Source organism: Pezoporus wallicus, unplaced genomic scaffold, assembly GCF_028554395.1.
Source record: "Pezoporus wallicus isolate ANWC-B61680 ecotype Strahan unplaced genomic scaffold, APGP_CSIRO_Pwel_v1 contig_6899, whole genome shotgun sequence".
Taxonomy (NCBI): domain Eukaryota; kingdom Metazoa; phylum Chordata; class Aves; order Psittaciformes; family Psittacidae; genus Pezoporus; species Pezoporus wallicus.
In genome coordinates, this window is record NW_026638613.1 from 2,516,219 (window position 1) to 2,531,997 (window position 15,779).

The window sequence follows — 15,779 nt, forward strand, 5'->3', positions numbered from 1 at the left end:
ACATCTGTAGGTCAATAGAGGTGACATTTCAGCTGGATGTTTGTCATCTGCCCTTGCCACCCATGGTGCACTGAAACCATCAATGGAGAAGCCCTGGCATGCATGGGCAGCAGGCAGAGGGGGTTTGCAGAGCGTGGGGGCTGGTGGCATCCCAGGGCATAGCCTACCCTATGTAGTCCCCAGGGACCAGCGGTGCTGGCTGCAGATGGATGGCTGCCGTGGCAACTCTGCCTGCACCTGGAGCCACATCTGTCACAAAAAGGGGGAAAATTGCTAATATTCAGGTTGCCAAATACCTGCTCATGAGGAGCATGTTGGTGTGGCCTCTGATGTGTCATCTGGGGCGATTCTGGGCAAGAAGGAATTAGAGTGATTTAGGACCAGTGGCTAAGTCAGGATGGCACTGCTGCAGCCATGCAGCACTCAGGGCTGTCACCGTGTAGTTGCAGTGGGTTTTTTCACTGTGTTGAGCTGTAGAGGCCTATTGAATCATGGCAGGGTGGTATGAACAGTCACAGTGAGGACCTGGAGAGCAAAAATGGGGGCAGGGAGGCTCCACTGAAAACGTTGCACAAGCCATCGAAGCACTGGGTGACACCTGTGCAGCTCGGAGCAGGATTGCTGTTAATCTGCTTATAGGCACTGAAAAATATTTTTGGACAGTTGCTGATAACCTTACATCACAGGAATTAGATCATTAAACATTTGAGAGGGAATGTTTTTTGCCTGAGCTGTAATTCTCCCTAGTCCCTCCAAGCCTTGCTGTCCCAGGGGAGTGGGGCTGCTCCTCCAGCCCCTGACCGAGAGCCTGGGGTAAGCAGAAAGGCTTTCGGCTGCTGTCTGTCTGAGTAAGCTGATGCTATTTCATTCTCACTCCACTTCAAAGCGGTGTCAGTTCTGTAAACATTGCAAGACTGGTAGCATGGCTCCTTTCACTGCCATCGGTACGCCCAAAGCTTTCAGCCTGCTCTGGACCTGTGGTGGCAGCTGCCCGCCAGCTCCCCAAGGGGCAGGAATTGCTTGGCTGGCCTCAAAGTGTGGGGAGGTACAGGCAGGGCACAGCCAGGCAAGTAATTTATTTATGAGAATGTGCAAGAGCAGTTTGCTGCTGATTTTGGAGAGGAGAACTCAGAGCAGCATTGGCCCCCACCCATGTGTGCTGCTGCAGCAGCATCGCAGCCTGCTCCCGCTGTAACACCAACACAGGCAATTAAAACCTGTGCTTATCTTCCTACAGAGCATTGCTGCATAATACCAACTCCATGGCTATTTCTGTTTCTGAAATGGGCATCAGCTTTTCTGCTGATCCACCAAGTGAAAGTCTCTGCGTTGTTTTTTTTCAATGCTCTATCGCTGGCTCCATGTGCCACGATGTGTGTGATGAGGGACTCTGTTGCGAGGGAGCCGGGCTGTGGGGTGAGATGGGAGGCTTGAGTGGCCTGGGTGTATGGGACTGCATCGCTCCTGTGTTCTGTTTACACACACAGCAGGACGAAGTATTTCCAGCAGCATTCAATCATGGCATGTTGCATGTTTGTTTTCTGTAACTTAGAGAAGCCACTTTGTTCCTGGGGTGAGGAATAGAAACATGGAAGGATTTGGCTTACAGAACAGGGATTTGAATTATTTTGGGGGGTTTCTCTGAACAAGCTGGAGCAGTTCCCCAGTTGCTGGACTGGGATTTCTATCCTGGAGATACTCAGGTTTGAGCCCTTCCGTGGGGAAGGGATGGGAGCAGAGGTCTTACTGGCCATTCCCAAACTGGGGAAAGTGGTGGTTGATTTGAAAACTGCAAAGCCTCTTTAAACAAAAAAATCATGAGACAACAGGGCACAGAATTTACAGCTGCTGCTTCTGAATTTGCCTTGCTTATGAAGTTTGCTGTCACTCTGATATGAAGAGCTAAGTAAATGCTAAATGAACTGTATTTAAAAATACTTCCTAGACAAATAGCCTTGCAAATTAAATTTCAGAAGATGATCTCACCTTTAGCCTATCTTGATAATTTTAATTATGGTTAATAAAAATTCAATCTGCATTTCAAGTTTGTTGTCCTGCCACATCATGACTTCATCCTTTAACTAAAGGTTGGTAATGCTACATGTGTGTGCAGGGCAAAGCACTCACCTAAAGCCTTGGGACTGGAAAGAAGGTATCTTAGTATAAGTACCATTCGAAATCTTGTGTGAATATGCTAAGCTCTGCCCTAAAATCAGCTGAAACTTTTGTTCCCTTTTCTCCTATAAGGCAGTTTGTTGGTTTCCAGCCTAAATATATCCATCAAGTGTTGATATTATGCCAGTACTTTGTTCTTCTCTCTCTCTGGTGCTTAATTGTCCACACTGTTGACAGTATACGCTCATACCGTGTAGTCATCCATTCCCTGGCTGGCTGAACAAGTCCTCAGGTCCTCTGAGAAGACCTGATCATCTTCCTGCACCTACTCCAGTATGCATTTATGGTTCATAAGCTCCATCACGCAGCAGGACACAGTGCTGTGGGTGAGAGCTCACCTGGCCTGTTGGCATGACTCCTTAGCCATCACCTGTGTTGCCGTTCTTTGGAGTGCCTTTCTGTTAGTAGCACATGCAAAATGCTGAGCCCCCTTGGCCCCTGCCCAGCTGGATCTGGAGCCTGCTGGTACTGCCAGAGATCTGCTGGTACTGGGTATTTTCCTATGGATGTCCCTGCCCACGGCAGGGGCTTGGAACTAGATGATCTTAAGGTCCTTTCCAACCCTAACTGTCCTATGATTCTGTGATGTTACAGGACTGTGGAGCTCTTAAAAACCCCGAGTTGTAAACACATCCCATGGAGGTTTCCCCTTCCCTTCCCCCTCTCCTCTCCTCTCCTCTCCTCTCCTCTCCTCTCCTCTCCTCTCCTCTCCTCTCCTCTCCTCTCCTCTCCTCTCCTCTCCTCTCCTCTCCTCTCCTCTCCTCTCCTCTCCTCTCCTCTCATTTCTATTTCCCCTCCCATTCCCTTCCCTTCTCCTTTCTCTATTTCTCTGTCCTCTTCTCCTCTCCTCTCCATCTCCTCAAGATTTCACAATTACATATTAGGAATATATCAGCAGTTGGCCATATTCACTTCCTGGTGCAAAATTAATCTTTGCTGTGTGGAAATCAAGGACAGGGCAGAGGACTGCATGAACTGCCAGCTCCATAAAGATAATCTGGCAAGTTAACAGATACACTGTGTACTTTTAGTGGGATTTCTTCCACCTTCTTTTAAGGGTTGTGATTGCTGTATACACAGCATAGCGTGCCCTTCCTCTTCATCCTGCTCCAAACCTTAGTGAGAGCCTGTGAATGAATTTCCATGGAAGGGGACTGGAGAGGGCAGCCTTTTGGGTTGGAAAGTGTTTGTGGCTAGCTCAGCTATCCAGGGTTTTCCTTTCAGAGCTTGCTGCCATGGTATCCCAAATGTTCATTTAATCAGAAACACGTGCAGACACTGATATTCCCCATGTGTCAATCATTCAAAGGGAAGAAAAAAAAGGAAGAGTGGCTTTGGAACTGGCTGTTCCATTATTCCCTGTTGGTGAGCAGTAAGTAACCTGTGACTTAGGCTGTGTCCCAGTGACCCAGCTGGGTTGCTTGTCTCCTCTTGGGGTGGGAGAGCTGCAAGTTCTGAAGCAGCATCCCTTGTTCTTGCATAGGGCAGGCTTTGGCTAGTCACACATCTATTTTTGAAGCCAGTTTTCTGACACAACAGGGGCATACAAATAATTTTTCAGCTGTCAGTTTAGGAAAGGAAGACAGACTTGATATCAAAACTGAAGATAGGAGCATTGTCAAACCCAGCTAAGGTATAGTCTGCTCAAGTATGGTGTTTAATGTGAAGGTTTATAGCAGTACTATATCTGTATTTTATGGTTGTTTATGATAGTCTTTTGAATTGCTGCATTTGAGCCATTTGGTTAGCAGTAACTCTTTCACAGTTTATTTCTCTGCTCTTGGCTTATGCTTTTAATACAGTGATGTTACTTGCTTGTAGAACATCAAATGCCATGTAAGCTTCTCATGATAAGAAACTAAACGCACACATAGAAGAATATGGCAAGGCACAACTCATAAGGGAATATCTTTTAGTAGCAAGCTGATCTAATTAGAAAATGTGGTTTAACATCTGAGAGAAACACTTGCACAGGTTTTAGAGGATGCTTGTTGCATGCATGGGCTGTGCTCCCTTTCTGGAGCACACTGATGGCTCCTGTGTGCCTTAGGGTCCATGATGTCCCTGGGAGGCAGACACACCCTGTGTTGTTTTTATAACATTTATTTCACAGTTGCTGTATGGTATTAAGTCTGGGCCTGGGTTAGATCACTGTACTTCTATATTTAATTTTGTGAAACTTTGAAAGTGGTACAACCAGTGATGCCCAGTCTTGTTTGAACCAACCTGAGCAGCAGGATGCCAGCTTTGTCCTGGACAGGCTGAAGCTACTTGGCAAGCTTTCCCTCAAAGAAGGTTTCCTGCCCAAAAAGGTGATAAAACCCAAAGGCCTTCTGGTTAAAAAAATACAAAATAAAAATTGAAGAGTGTACCTGTTTTGTAAGGTTGTAGGAAGCTTTCAAATGTCTGTCTTGTTGCCTTCACACTTTCAGAGTTGAAGAACTTACATGCTAGAGTTTTGCTTGTATTACTGTTTATGCTAAAGATTGATTATAAGTATAAAGTAGGGTATGTAGTGGTGGGGTCTTTCAAGGTGGGGAGATTTCAAGGTTTCCACTTTCCTCTGATGATTTTCTGCATTGGACTGATCACTGTTTCTTGTTCCAAATCTTCTGGAGAGCAACAAGCCTTTCAAGCCTTCCAGCCTTCTACTGTTTCACTTTTACAACAGAACCTATGTGGTTTACAAGCTGATAGGCTCAAGATTATGTCCCAGTGGCTCTGCATAGCGGTGTGGTGGCCCCACAGTTGCATTGCCAGTGTCAGGGTCCTACCCTGGAGGATCCTGTCACTGTAATTACAATAATTGCATTTTTGTTCCATTTGGCAGCTGGTGATGGAGTTCTGCGGTGCAGGCTCTGTCACTGACCTCATCAAGAACACGAAGGGGAACACCTTGAAGGAGGAGTGGATTGCGTACATCTGCAGAGAGATCTTACGGGTATGTGCTCAGAGGGAGCTGAATATTGGGTGTTGTTGGAGTGTTGCAGCTGGTGCTCAGGAGACATGGAATGACTGCCACGCTGCCATGGGCTGGAGCCTTTAGCTAAGAGAGCCCTTTAGCTCTCTTAGTTCCCTGACTTCTAATCCTCTTTATTCCTTCAACAAAAAAAATAATAATAAATCCTTAGTATTAGTAAGGCAAAGATTTATTTACATTAGAATTATATTTTCAATTGACAGAAAGGTGAGCACTAATAAAGTCTGTGGGTAGAATTTTCTTTATTCAAACACACCCTATGTTTTATTAAATCCACATATCTCTGGCTTTAATGAGGATGCTGCAGCTGTTATACCCACAAGATAAATGTTTGACTGGAATGTCTTAAAATGGGCTGTGCCAGAGTCTTGTACTAGGAGACATCGGCTTCAGCAAAGGCTTGCTTGCATTTTGCACAGCTGAGGTTTTATGATGTGATAGGAATGGTTGCCCAAAATTAAAGCCTGTCATTCCATGAACAGAGGTTTTGTTCAAGAAGAAACAGAAATATTGAGCATGTGAAGAAAACCCTGAAGAAGAGCATTCTTCAAGTGATAGGATGAGAAAAAACCGCCTCAAGTTGTGTCTAGGAAGGTTTAGATTGGGTTTTAGGAAAAACTGCCTCACCGAAAGGGTTGTCAGCCATTAGAACAGGCTGCTCAGGGAAGTGGTGGAGTCACCATTCCTGGAGGTATTTAAAAGACATGTGGATGTGGTGCCTGGGGACATGGTTTAGTGGTGGATTTGACTTGGCACTGTTAGGTTTATGGTTGCACTTGATGATCTTTTCCCATCTAAACGAGTATGATTCTGTGGAAGAAAGTAAGGCAAGATGACTGCTCCAGAAGGAGGTGTCCAACACTGGCACTGAGGCTGCTGCTTGTGTCTAGAGGTGACACAGCACTTCTCTGTTGACCAATATGATGGGCAGAAGATGTGGTGCTGTAGCTAATCATCTGTTGTGTGGACACTGCTTTCAGTGCCAGAAAGCCAGTTATGCAGGCTTATTTAAATGTATGAGCAATGTGAGCCTACTTTTTCAAATAGTCCCTGGCAGTGAGTCAGAGCCCAGCCACTGAATCAGGTCCCAGGGCCGCTGTTGAATGTCATCACTAGTATTTTGGCCATGCATTGGGCATTGGTTGGCAACCTCCATAGGGTTTCAGGTGATGAAAGGTTCCCAGTTTCCTGATGGAGAAGGTGGCTCGGACTTTGTTTAGACATTGGCAGCCAATTGTAATTCTGACACAAAGCTCAATCTCATGTTGTTCAAGCATTTATTGAAATTCAGTGAGATTTTTGTTTTGTCTCCGATGCACAGAGGTGCCTCTAACATGACTAAAAAAGGGCTCCCCTACAGATTCCACAGTTGTATCCCAGGGTAACAAGCATAAAATGACTACTAACTACCAGTGGTGATAGCAGAAATTACTTTCTTCCTCAAATATGAATGTTTAATGTGAAATATAAACCTAATACAAAATTAGGTTTTGAAGTAATCCATATTTTTCCTATGCTCACGGTATAGATGGATGTTACTTTGAAATAATAAATTAATGAAATAAAAATGTAGGTTGCAAAAAGAAATTAATGAGTTAATAAAAAGAAGCAGAACAGAAAAGCTAGTTTACTTTTGGCCTTTGCAGCAGGCTTTTATTTTGACCTATATCTCTATTACAAGGATGTGCAAGTTATAACATTTGCATTTGCATGGTAGCTTTTTTCATATAAGCTTTTCAGTGTATTAAAGACCAGTTTATTGAACCAATATAACAAGCAAATTGTTTTCTTCAGTTTCTGGATGATGGGAATACAGAAAGGAGACAAAAGCATTCTGTTATTTTTGTCACTGAAATGGCTCCCTAAGGCAAGGAACACATGGGGGAAAATATGTCTAGAGCTACAGAGGAATTTGGGTTAATATGAGTTACTGCAGAAACTGAAAGGTTGGGTTTAATCCCTATAGAATTGACGCTTCTCCTGCAATGGGGATCACCCACTGCAGTGCATACAGTCTATCGGTGGGCTTTTTGCTTGCTGGGCATGTCCTCCCAGTGTGTGACATAGGGTAATATTTTGAACACACACTAAACAAAAGCATTCTGAAGTGGTTAGCTCCAACTGTGAGTCTTTCGTTTCCGGAGTGTAATTGCTTGAGGAGGAATGTCCAGAAATAACATGCTTTGAACTTGGATTCCTCTAACCTTTCTCTGAATTCTCTAGGGCTTGAGTCATCTACACCAGCACAAAGTAATTCATCGAGACATCAAGGGACAGAATGTGTTGCTGACAGAAAATGCAGAAGTTAAACTAGGTAAGAGTGGGTTAGAGCTCTTGGAAACTGCAAGTGAGCTGGCTGGAAAGAAGCATCAAAACTAACTTGTATACAGCTTGGAGAAAGGGGATGGATACTGAGATCTACTCTTATGTTTTTTCTCATGCCAATCTCAATAACATGACCTTGGGTGTTGACCAAGTGCTGTGTTACAAACTGCTAGGGGTTGATGGCCGAGTTCTGCCTGCAAAGATGTACTTGTAGTTGTGTTTCTGTTCAGAAAGGTAGTTTGGGCAGTTCTTTCATCAGATACAGGTTAAGCAAGTGACCATTTTTTTATGCCTCAGACTGAAAGTTGCCCTGTGTGCATTGCCAGACATTATCAAAGTCTGTTCCCCCACAGCTTCATAGAAGTGTCCTACAGATCATAATTCATTCAATTTAGTGTGACATAATCCAGACTTATTTTCCAAGCCAACTTGTTAGAGACAGCTTAATTTTCAAGAACTACTCAGGCTTTCATAGGTGGGTGTTAGTCACCCTGGGGAGGACCAGGCATTCATGTAAAGATCATGTGGAAGACAGCAGTTCAGCATAGATGATGTGCTGATATTCTCAGTTGTCCAGCACCAATGTTAAAGCTGGTTTGCATGTTTTAATTTTCTGCTAGTGATGGAAGATCATTTACACTGGTAAAGTGAGGTACAAGCCTTGTTTTCCCATCTCTCTCTCTCTCTCTCTTTACAGCAGAATAAACCCCTATCTTAACAGATGGTACCACCAGCTCATTTGGCTGTATGCTGGCGAAGATTCCCCTCTGAGGGGAAATTCTCCAGGGCAAATCTCCAGCCATTGTGCTGCACAAAGTGAACTTAGTGGACCATAGAGTATTCTGTCACTGGTTTGATTTCATCAAGTTTTGCAGCTCTCTGCTTGACATTTCCCTATGGGCCTTTGTCCTTGGCCCTTAGTTCCTGAAGTCTTTTGCATTTCTACCATTTCCAGTAAGAATTTAGGTAGAAAAGTGAGGCTTCTACCAATACTTGACAGGCTTTAATTCAAATGAGAAAGCATAGAATAAAGGCAGTGGCTTATTCATGTCGATAACCCTGTTTCTTATTAGTATGAGGAGCTGTGATTTCTTTTTATTGCCTCCTGGCAAGGAGGAAAAGACACAGGGTTTCATACGAAACCTGGACATCAGGGTTTGTCCTTGAATGACCTCTGTTGATCCCGGCAAAGATCAAACAGGAATATCTCTGGCTACATATTTCTTTCCTGACCACACAGAGGAGTTGATCTGAATGAACTCAATGTTTTACATTCAACAGAAGGGTGATGCTTAGGTTTGTTTCTGACCTTACAATGCCCCATTCTGTCTGATCCACAGTGGATTTTGGTGTCAGTGCTCAGCTGGACAGAACAGTGGGCAGGAGAAACACCTTCATTGGAACGCCTTACTGGATGGCCCCTGAGGTCATTGCCTGCGATGAAAATCCTGATGCCACTTACGACTTCAAGGTACCTAAACAAGCATCCTCCTACTCATTTATATGTCATTACAGATGTAATCTTTGCGAAGTCTAGCAAGTCTACTAGTAAGGCAGGGAAGAAATTAAAAGCAGCACTTATCGGAGCTTGCAATGAGAGTTGTGATCATAAACACCTGAAATAAGTGCTTGGTATAATCTCAGATTTTATGCCCCAGTAACATGAACTTGAGCACTTAGGGATTTCGTGTATTTTGCAGCTTGGAAAAACATGTTGACAAGCAGCATAGTCTCCTCCTGCTTTCTGTGTGTTGGATTTTGAGGTGCCAGTTCAGGTCCAATGTGAATCTGTGTTGTGCCACTCATGTATCCAAATTTACTGTGAAGAAGTCTTTCCCCATGTTAAGAAAGGCGTCAGACTGAGGCTTCCTATCTCCCAGCCTGCTTTTCAGTGCTGCATGTTTAAATACTACAGTCAGACATGCTGTATTTGCTCCATTTCGTGAGGGGAAAGGAGGGGCGGCCATGAGGGGAGATCGTGAGAAGAGAGACAAGCAGTGGCAATGAGGGGAAAGGAGGGTGGTCATGAGGGGAGATCATGAGGGAAGACGAGCGGTGGCCATGAGGGAAGATCGTGAGGGGAGAGAAAGGGTGGCCATGAAGGAAGATTGTGAGGGCAAAGGAGGGGAAGCCACGAGGGAAGATTGTGAGGGGAGTAGAAGGATGGCCATGGTGGGAGATCGTGAGGGAGAGCAGGGGCAACCATGAGGGGAGATCATGAGGGGAGAGGAGAGGTGGCCATGAGAGGAGATCGTGACAGACAAGGAAGGGCGGCCATGAGGGGAGATTGTGAGGGAAGAGGAGGGGTGGCCATGAGGGAAGATCATGAGGGGAGAGGAAGGGCAGCCATGAAGGGAGATCATGAGGGGAGATGAGTGGTGGTCATGGGGGGGATCATGAGGGGAGATGAGCAGTGGCCATGAGGGAAGATCATGAGGGGAGAGGAAGGGTGGCTGTGAAGGGAGATTGTGCGTTGAGATGAGCGGTGGCCGGGCTGAGCAGGGGCAGCCATGGGATGTGAGGGGATCACCATGAGGAGCAGTTGTGAGGGGAGATTGTGAAGGGAGATCATAGGGTAGAGGAGGGATGGCCATGAGGGGAAGGGTCAGCAGCTCTAGAGTGTGGGCCACTGTGGGTGGCAGATGAGGGGTGGCTGCAAGTGGAGATTGTGAGGGGCAGCCATGCAGTGAGATCAGTTTGCCCTTAGTGACATGGTTTAGTGGTGGTCTTGGCAGTCCTGGGGTAATGGTTGGACTTGATGATCTTAATGGCCTTTCTCAACCTGTTGATTCTGTGGTTCTGTTTGCTCTGGAGGGAAGTCAGGTCAGGTTTAGAAAGGGCAAAATCATGTCTCCTGGCCTGCAGGCTGGTATTCGCAGAGAGATCTGAAGGCTACCACACAATCCAAGGTTCAGGGGCCTGACCTACTTTTCAGGTGTCTAGCGTGTTTGAAGTTTATTTTTGGATTGGTGTCAACAGAACAGTGCTGCTGAGTTACAATGTGGCACAGAGCAGGTCCGCTGGAGGGTTAGGAATCCCACCTCCCCTTTCACACAAGAGCAAGTTCTGAGGATTAAAACAGGAAGAGCTTAATGTACTTTATCCTGTTTCTGCCTTACTGCAAGTTTCTGAACACATCTATAGAAATGTCCCTTGGAGGTTTTTTCGTCCCTTTGTTTTTTGAAGCATCCAGAACTTGAATTTCTAGCTCAAAACCCCCTAAGGTGCACTGAGGATGTCCAGAGAGGAGAGTAAGACACTGCCACATAAGCTTTGGGAAAAGAAGCTCAGACACATAAAAGCTCACTGTAGCTCTGATCATGTGCATGCTGAGAGGTCATTTTGCAAGGTAATGTTTAATAAGGGCTTTGAGCCCCTCTAGTGTGGAGCAAGGTGGCTGCTTTCTAACAGTAGGACATGGCAATGTAGTAGTGCAACAGCCCACATCGTGGCACAATTTGGACTGCCATTACAAATCACTCAGAGGAGTTTTTGAGAGGTGAAGGATTTTAAAGTAACCAAGCTATGATTTGGTATTGCAGCTATTTGAGTGCATCAGTCAACTTTTGAACTGATGGTTTTTCCAGAGAGCAGCTCTCCATTCTGAGTTCAGACTCTGGGTTACATAAATCATTAATGATAAGGACATGTAGAAATAGTTTAATCTGCAATTACTTAATACTCTTTGATTAACCAATTACAACAGGCATTTCCTCAGCTCTGCTGATGGCAGTGCTTCTTAGCAGGGCTACGGCCTGCACTAGCTGCTCTTGCTGCTTCTCCACTGGCAGCTGCCTGGTGCAACACTCTATTCACAGCTTTTTTTCTCTTCACATTGTTTTTCTCTTTAAAAGGACTGATATCTTCGTAGGCTACGTTCTCCCCTCAGAAATCCCTGAGGTTTTTCCTCTTTCCAAAATAACTAGGGCACTTAATATGCCAATGCACAAGTGCCGGGACCAGAATCCCTCTATTGTCCCTGAGGATCAAATGCTCATAGTGAGCTGAGATGCCTGTGCCTCTGTAGTTGGCATTGACTGTTTTCCCTTGGCTGAGGGTATGAAACAGAAGGTTGGTTGTTGCCGACACACCCACTGTGGGGTGTTTCTGGAGCTCGTGGTGATGTGGGGTCCACCAGACATTAGTTCGTACTCTGAATCACATCCCTGCACCTGATGTTCTTGCTTTACAGGGGGGAGGGGAGGCATGTGAATGACAATTATTAATTTTTAAAGTGATGCAAATCAGATGCTCTCAGGTTTAGCTGACCAGCTTAAAACAGTGAGTACAAAAGATGAGATTTATAGGGTGAAAAAAGGAATCCTCGCAGGCTTAATCTGTTGGACAAAAAGCCTCTGATCTCACTGCTTTCTTAGCCAGAAAGATGCCTGTGTAATCTATGGAAGAAGTCACTAAATACCGCCTCACAAAAATAAAGCGCTTTAAAAAATAACAAATAGAAACCCCACATTGTTGAGGTTATTTGTTGTTTTTCCCCACAGTCTTCCTTTTTTCTTTAGAAATATCTTGTCAATAAGCTTAGACTCAAAAGGAGGGGGAGGGGAGAAGCTTACTTCCCTTCCCAACTCAAGGCAATGGAAATACATTAGCGCAGCATCTTTTTTGCTGGGTGGACTGAAAAGCTTTTCAGTCTCAAAAATAAAAACCCCACAGAAAAAGAATAAATCTGAATTCCAGATCATTATAAAATGTGTGCTTCCCGCTGAGTTTCTGCTTTCTCTGGGAGACGGAGAGGTGATAATCCCTTTCTATATTGCTCCAGTTTTAAGATCATTTGGCATCTTGAATATAATACTGGGCACCTTGATATGGAAAGACACACTAGGAATTTGGCAACCCAAAGGGAAGGGGGTCATGTGTGCTGAATCATATGGAAAGACTGCAATAAGTAAGTATGCAGCAGAAATCCTGGCTGACCAGAAACAAAGAATGGATGAGACTGTCCTGTAAAAGGGCTGGAAATAGTATTTGAGAGAGAATTTTTAATCAAGTACAAAGATGTGTACAAGGACAGCATTTGTAAGGTGAGAACTTCAGTTAAAAATGAGGAAAAGTGCCTTGAGATTGAAAATCAGAGTTGTCTTTCCTAGAGGGTGTATGTGAGAAGGTGCTTGTGGTCCCTAGAGGCTTTTTTTAGCTCTGGCTGAGCTTCTGGGGCTCTGTGCTGGGAAGAACGACTTTTCTGTTATTTGCTTGCTCAGTTGCAGGTTTAGGGACTTGAGGAGGTTTGGAAAGGGCAGCTCTTGAGTCAGAGGGAGAAAACTGAAGTAGGACTGTGGGGATGTGACAGAGAGCAGGGTGAAGGGAGAGCAAGATGTGAGAGCTGGAGGTTCAGGAGGGAAGGTGGAAGGCAATGTCCGTCCCTTACACCCCGAGATGTACATTTACAACATTTACTGGTTTTGATATGCTAACTGGAATTTATCTGGTCTCCGTCCAACATCAGCTGGAGCTGTGTTGCATCAGGCTTGTTCTGGTGCCCTGTGCATCTCCAGCTTCTGCCCTTGCAGTTGCCAGCTTCCCATCACAATCAGGTGTCTCCACCCCCCTGGGCATGTGTTGGAGGCTGTGCTTGAGATGAAAGCACAAAAATTAAACTGGGTCCTATTCCCAATGCGCAGTGGGTGCTGGGTTGTGAATCATTAGCAGTCCTATACATGATGTCCAGAATAACAAATTAGCTGCCTTCTGCCAAAAAATGAAGCTGCAGCAGTGCCACCAGGGAAGGTGCTCATTTTCTCTTACCGGGCACGTACTGTGTCTGGCTCGCTGCTGCCAGGAGAGCCAGGCCATCCTTTGGGGCTTGTTACCAGATCTAGAGGAGAGCTGCAGCTCATTAGTGATGGTGGGGTGGGAAGGAGGCACTGCCGGGGAGCTCACCACTGCTCTCAGTCAGGGAGTTAAGTGTCCCTGTTTGCAAGGGAGGAAGTGGAAGGAGGAGTGAAATGAAATCAAGTATGAAATCAAAGAGATTTCTAGACAGGTGTGTTCTCTCTGCTCTGATCATTCGGGAGATTCAACCAACCTTGTGGGCTGAAGAGGACTTGGGAACAGGGTAGATAAGTGTCCGTTTATTTGCACTTGTCCGTAAGTGTCACACTGGTGAAACACCGCTTTTCAGGCTTCCATTTAATGAGTCCATGATTCAAGAGCCCCTGAGGTATCTCGAGGTTCTTCATGTTTTGTCTGTTCCAGGAAGCCTGTTTTCTTTGGAGCTGTATCAAATCCATGGATGAGCATCACCTAGCTTTAAACAGGGAGCCACCAGCTGAGGGTACTGCTTACCCTGGCTGTGAAACTGAGGAGTATTTTGTCACCAGCTTGCCCAGGAGCTGGGAGTTTGTTCTTTGGTGCACAGGGCTTGGTAGAATACCCCCACCAGGGGACTTTCAGGTCATCAAGCATCACCTTAGGCAGTGCCCTCAGTCAGCTGCTGGGAGCAGTGCCACAGTAATGTCACCATGGCCTACTTTGGAAATTCCTTGAGCATTTTTAAATAAATCTTTGTGATAAAGAGAGGGGTTGGGAACATCTTCTAAAGCTCTAGCACATGGCAAGATGATGAGAAAAGGTGTGGGTGTGGGGGCTTGCAGAGGACACACAGATACAGCTCACAGGACTGAGCCCCCTGGGCTGGGGAGAGCCACACTCCCCCCCTCACCTGGTGGCCACTGCTATGACGATGCTCCCTGCATCACACATGTCCTTCTGCTTTCTCTTACAGAGTGACTTGTGGTCTTTGGGGATAACAGCCATTGAAATGGCGGAAGGCGCTCCCCGTAAGTAGATGCGTTGATCTGCTTTAATTAACCCTCGGCTGTAATGTGCTGGGGTTGTGAACACCAGCCATCATTTGATTCTGTGCAAGAAACTACGTGCAGAGGTTTTCCCAAGCAACCTGGGCTCCCTGAGGTGGGGCTTGCAGGGTCCATGGGAACAAAGTATGGCCCTGGGGATAGGATGAGCAGTGAGCAAAGTGTATGACCCCTGATACATCACTTGAGCGCTATGGGACTCAGTTTCCTCAAATAAAATACAGCTGAAGAAGGGATTGAGGTCTGTAGGTAGAAGAGGAAGTAGGTAAAAGACTGCTCCTCAGAGCTGATGTTCTACCACCCTCCATGGTGATACAGGTAGTGGCACGCTGGGTTCATATGGTGCATCTGTACAGGTCATACTGGTGCAGCTTTTCAGTGTTACCCTGGGACTGCCCTCGTGTGCCGGTAAATGCAAGTCAATAAAGCAGAGCACAGTGGCACATGGTGCAGCTGTACCATGCTCTGGGCCTGTTGCTGTCAGTACCTGGCAGGGTACTGAGGACACGCAACTGCAGGAGCGCAGGCATCCCCAGCCAGCCCTGCTGCTGAGACAAGTGGTGCTGGGGATACACATCAGCTCACACCTGAGCTGCACGCTGCTGGGGGGACAGGGGGTTGTCACTGTAAATCCTCCTGCCATGCGGGTCTTGTAGCTTCAGAGGAAACCTGGGGTCTTTCCATCTGAGTGTGTAGCCTTTCTTTGGAAAACCTGGGGGGTCTGTGAGATGCTGTGCCATGTTTAATTCCTCTTCTTGCAAATTGCAGCTCTCTGTGACATGCATCCCATGAGAGCTCTCTTCCTCATCCCTCGCAACCCGGCCCCGAGGTTGAAATCAAAAAAGTGGTGAGTCTCTCTCTCAATCTCCAATGACTGTACAGACTTTTCTGGAGCAACTTGTTTCTGCAACCCAGGCATGCTGGAGACTTGGTGTTTGCATTTATATAGCTTCAGGGGTTCACAGTCTCCAGCATCACTGGTTTGGGTCTTGATCTCCTAAGGAGAGGCAATTTTGTCTGAAGGAGTCACTAACCATGGGATGGAGGGCTTCCTAAGTAGGAAGAGAGGAATGATCTCTTAACACTGCAGTTTCACAGCACAGAGTTGGCTTTTCCAAGGCAATTCATGCAGCCTGAAACTAGATGACACTTTGCTTGGCTCCTGTTTCTTTCCAGGCAGGTTCCGTTTTCAAGTGGAAACATGATTCCAGGCCAAAAAAAAAGGATAGTTTATCTTGAAAAACCCAGGAATGCAGTGATTTGTACTTAGTTTGGGCCTTATTTTAAAATTCTGCAGGAAAAAATACAGGGAGCATGCCAGCAAAAACCTGTAGGAAGAATATTCCTGAAGCCCAGCAGATGTTGTTTTGTTACTATATGTTCTGTACCAATGGAGCTGGAGTCCTTAAAAACACTCATCTTTGGTTTGTGCTGTTTGCCTGCCCAGATTCAACAGTGATTTG

The 15,779-nt window shown here is 45.8% G+C and overlaps 1 protein-coding gene across 8 annotated transcripts in view; it reads left to right on the forward strand.

The window, feature by feature from the left end:
* The window catches only part of TNIK (TRAF2 and NCK interacting kinase), a 161,823-nt gene that overhangs the window by 90,680 nt on the left and 55,364 nt on the right, over nt 1–15,779 (forward strand). For all 8 annotated transcript variants that reach the window (XM_057411550.1, XM_057411556.1, XM_057411551.1 and 5 more), the window contains exons 5-9: nt 5,006–5,116; nt 7,379–7,469; nt 8,821–8,951; nt 14,226–14,280; nt 15,085–15,163. In XM_057411550.1, coding sequence (XP_057267533.1) covers nt 5,006–5,116; nt 7,379–7,469; nt 8,821–8,951; nt 14,226–14,280; nt 15,085–15,163 — 467 coding nt within the window. The remainder of the gene's footprint in view (nt 1–5,005; nt 5,117–7,378; nt 7,470–8,820; nt 8,952–14,225; nt 14,281–15,084; nt 15,164–15,779) is intronic.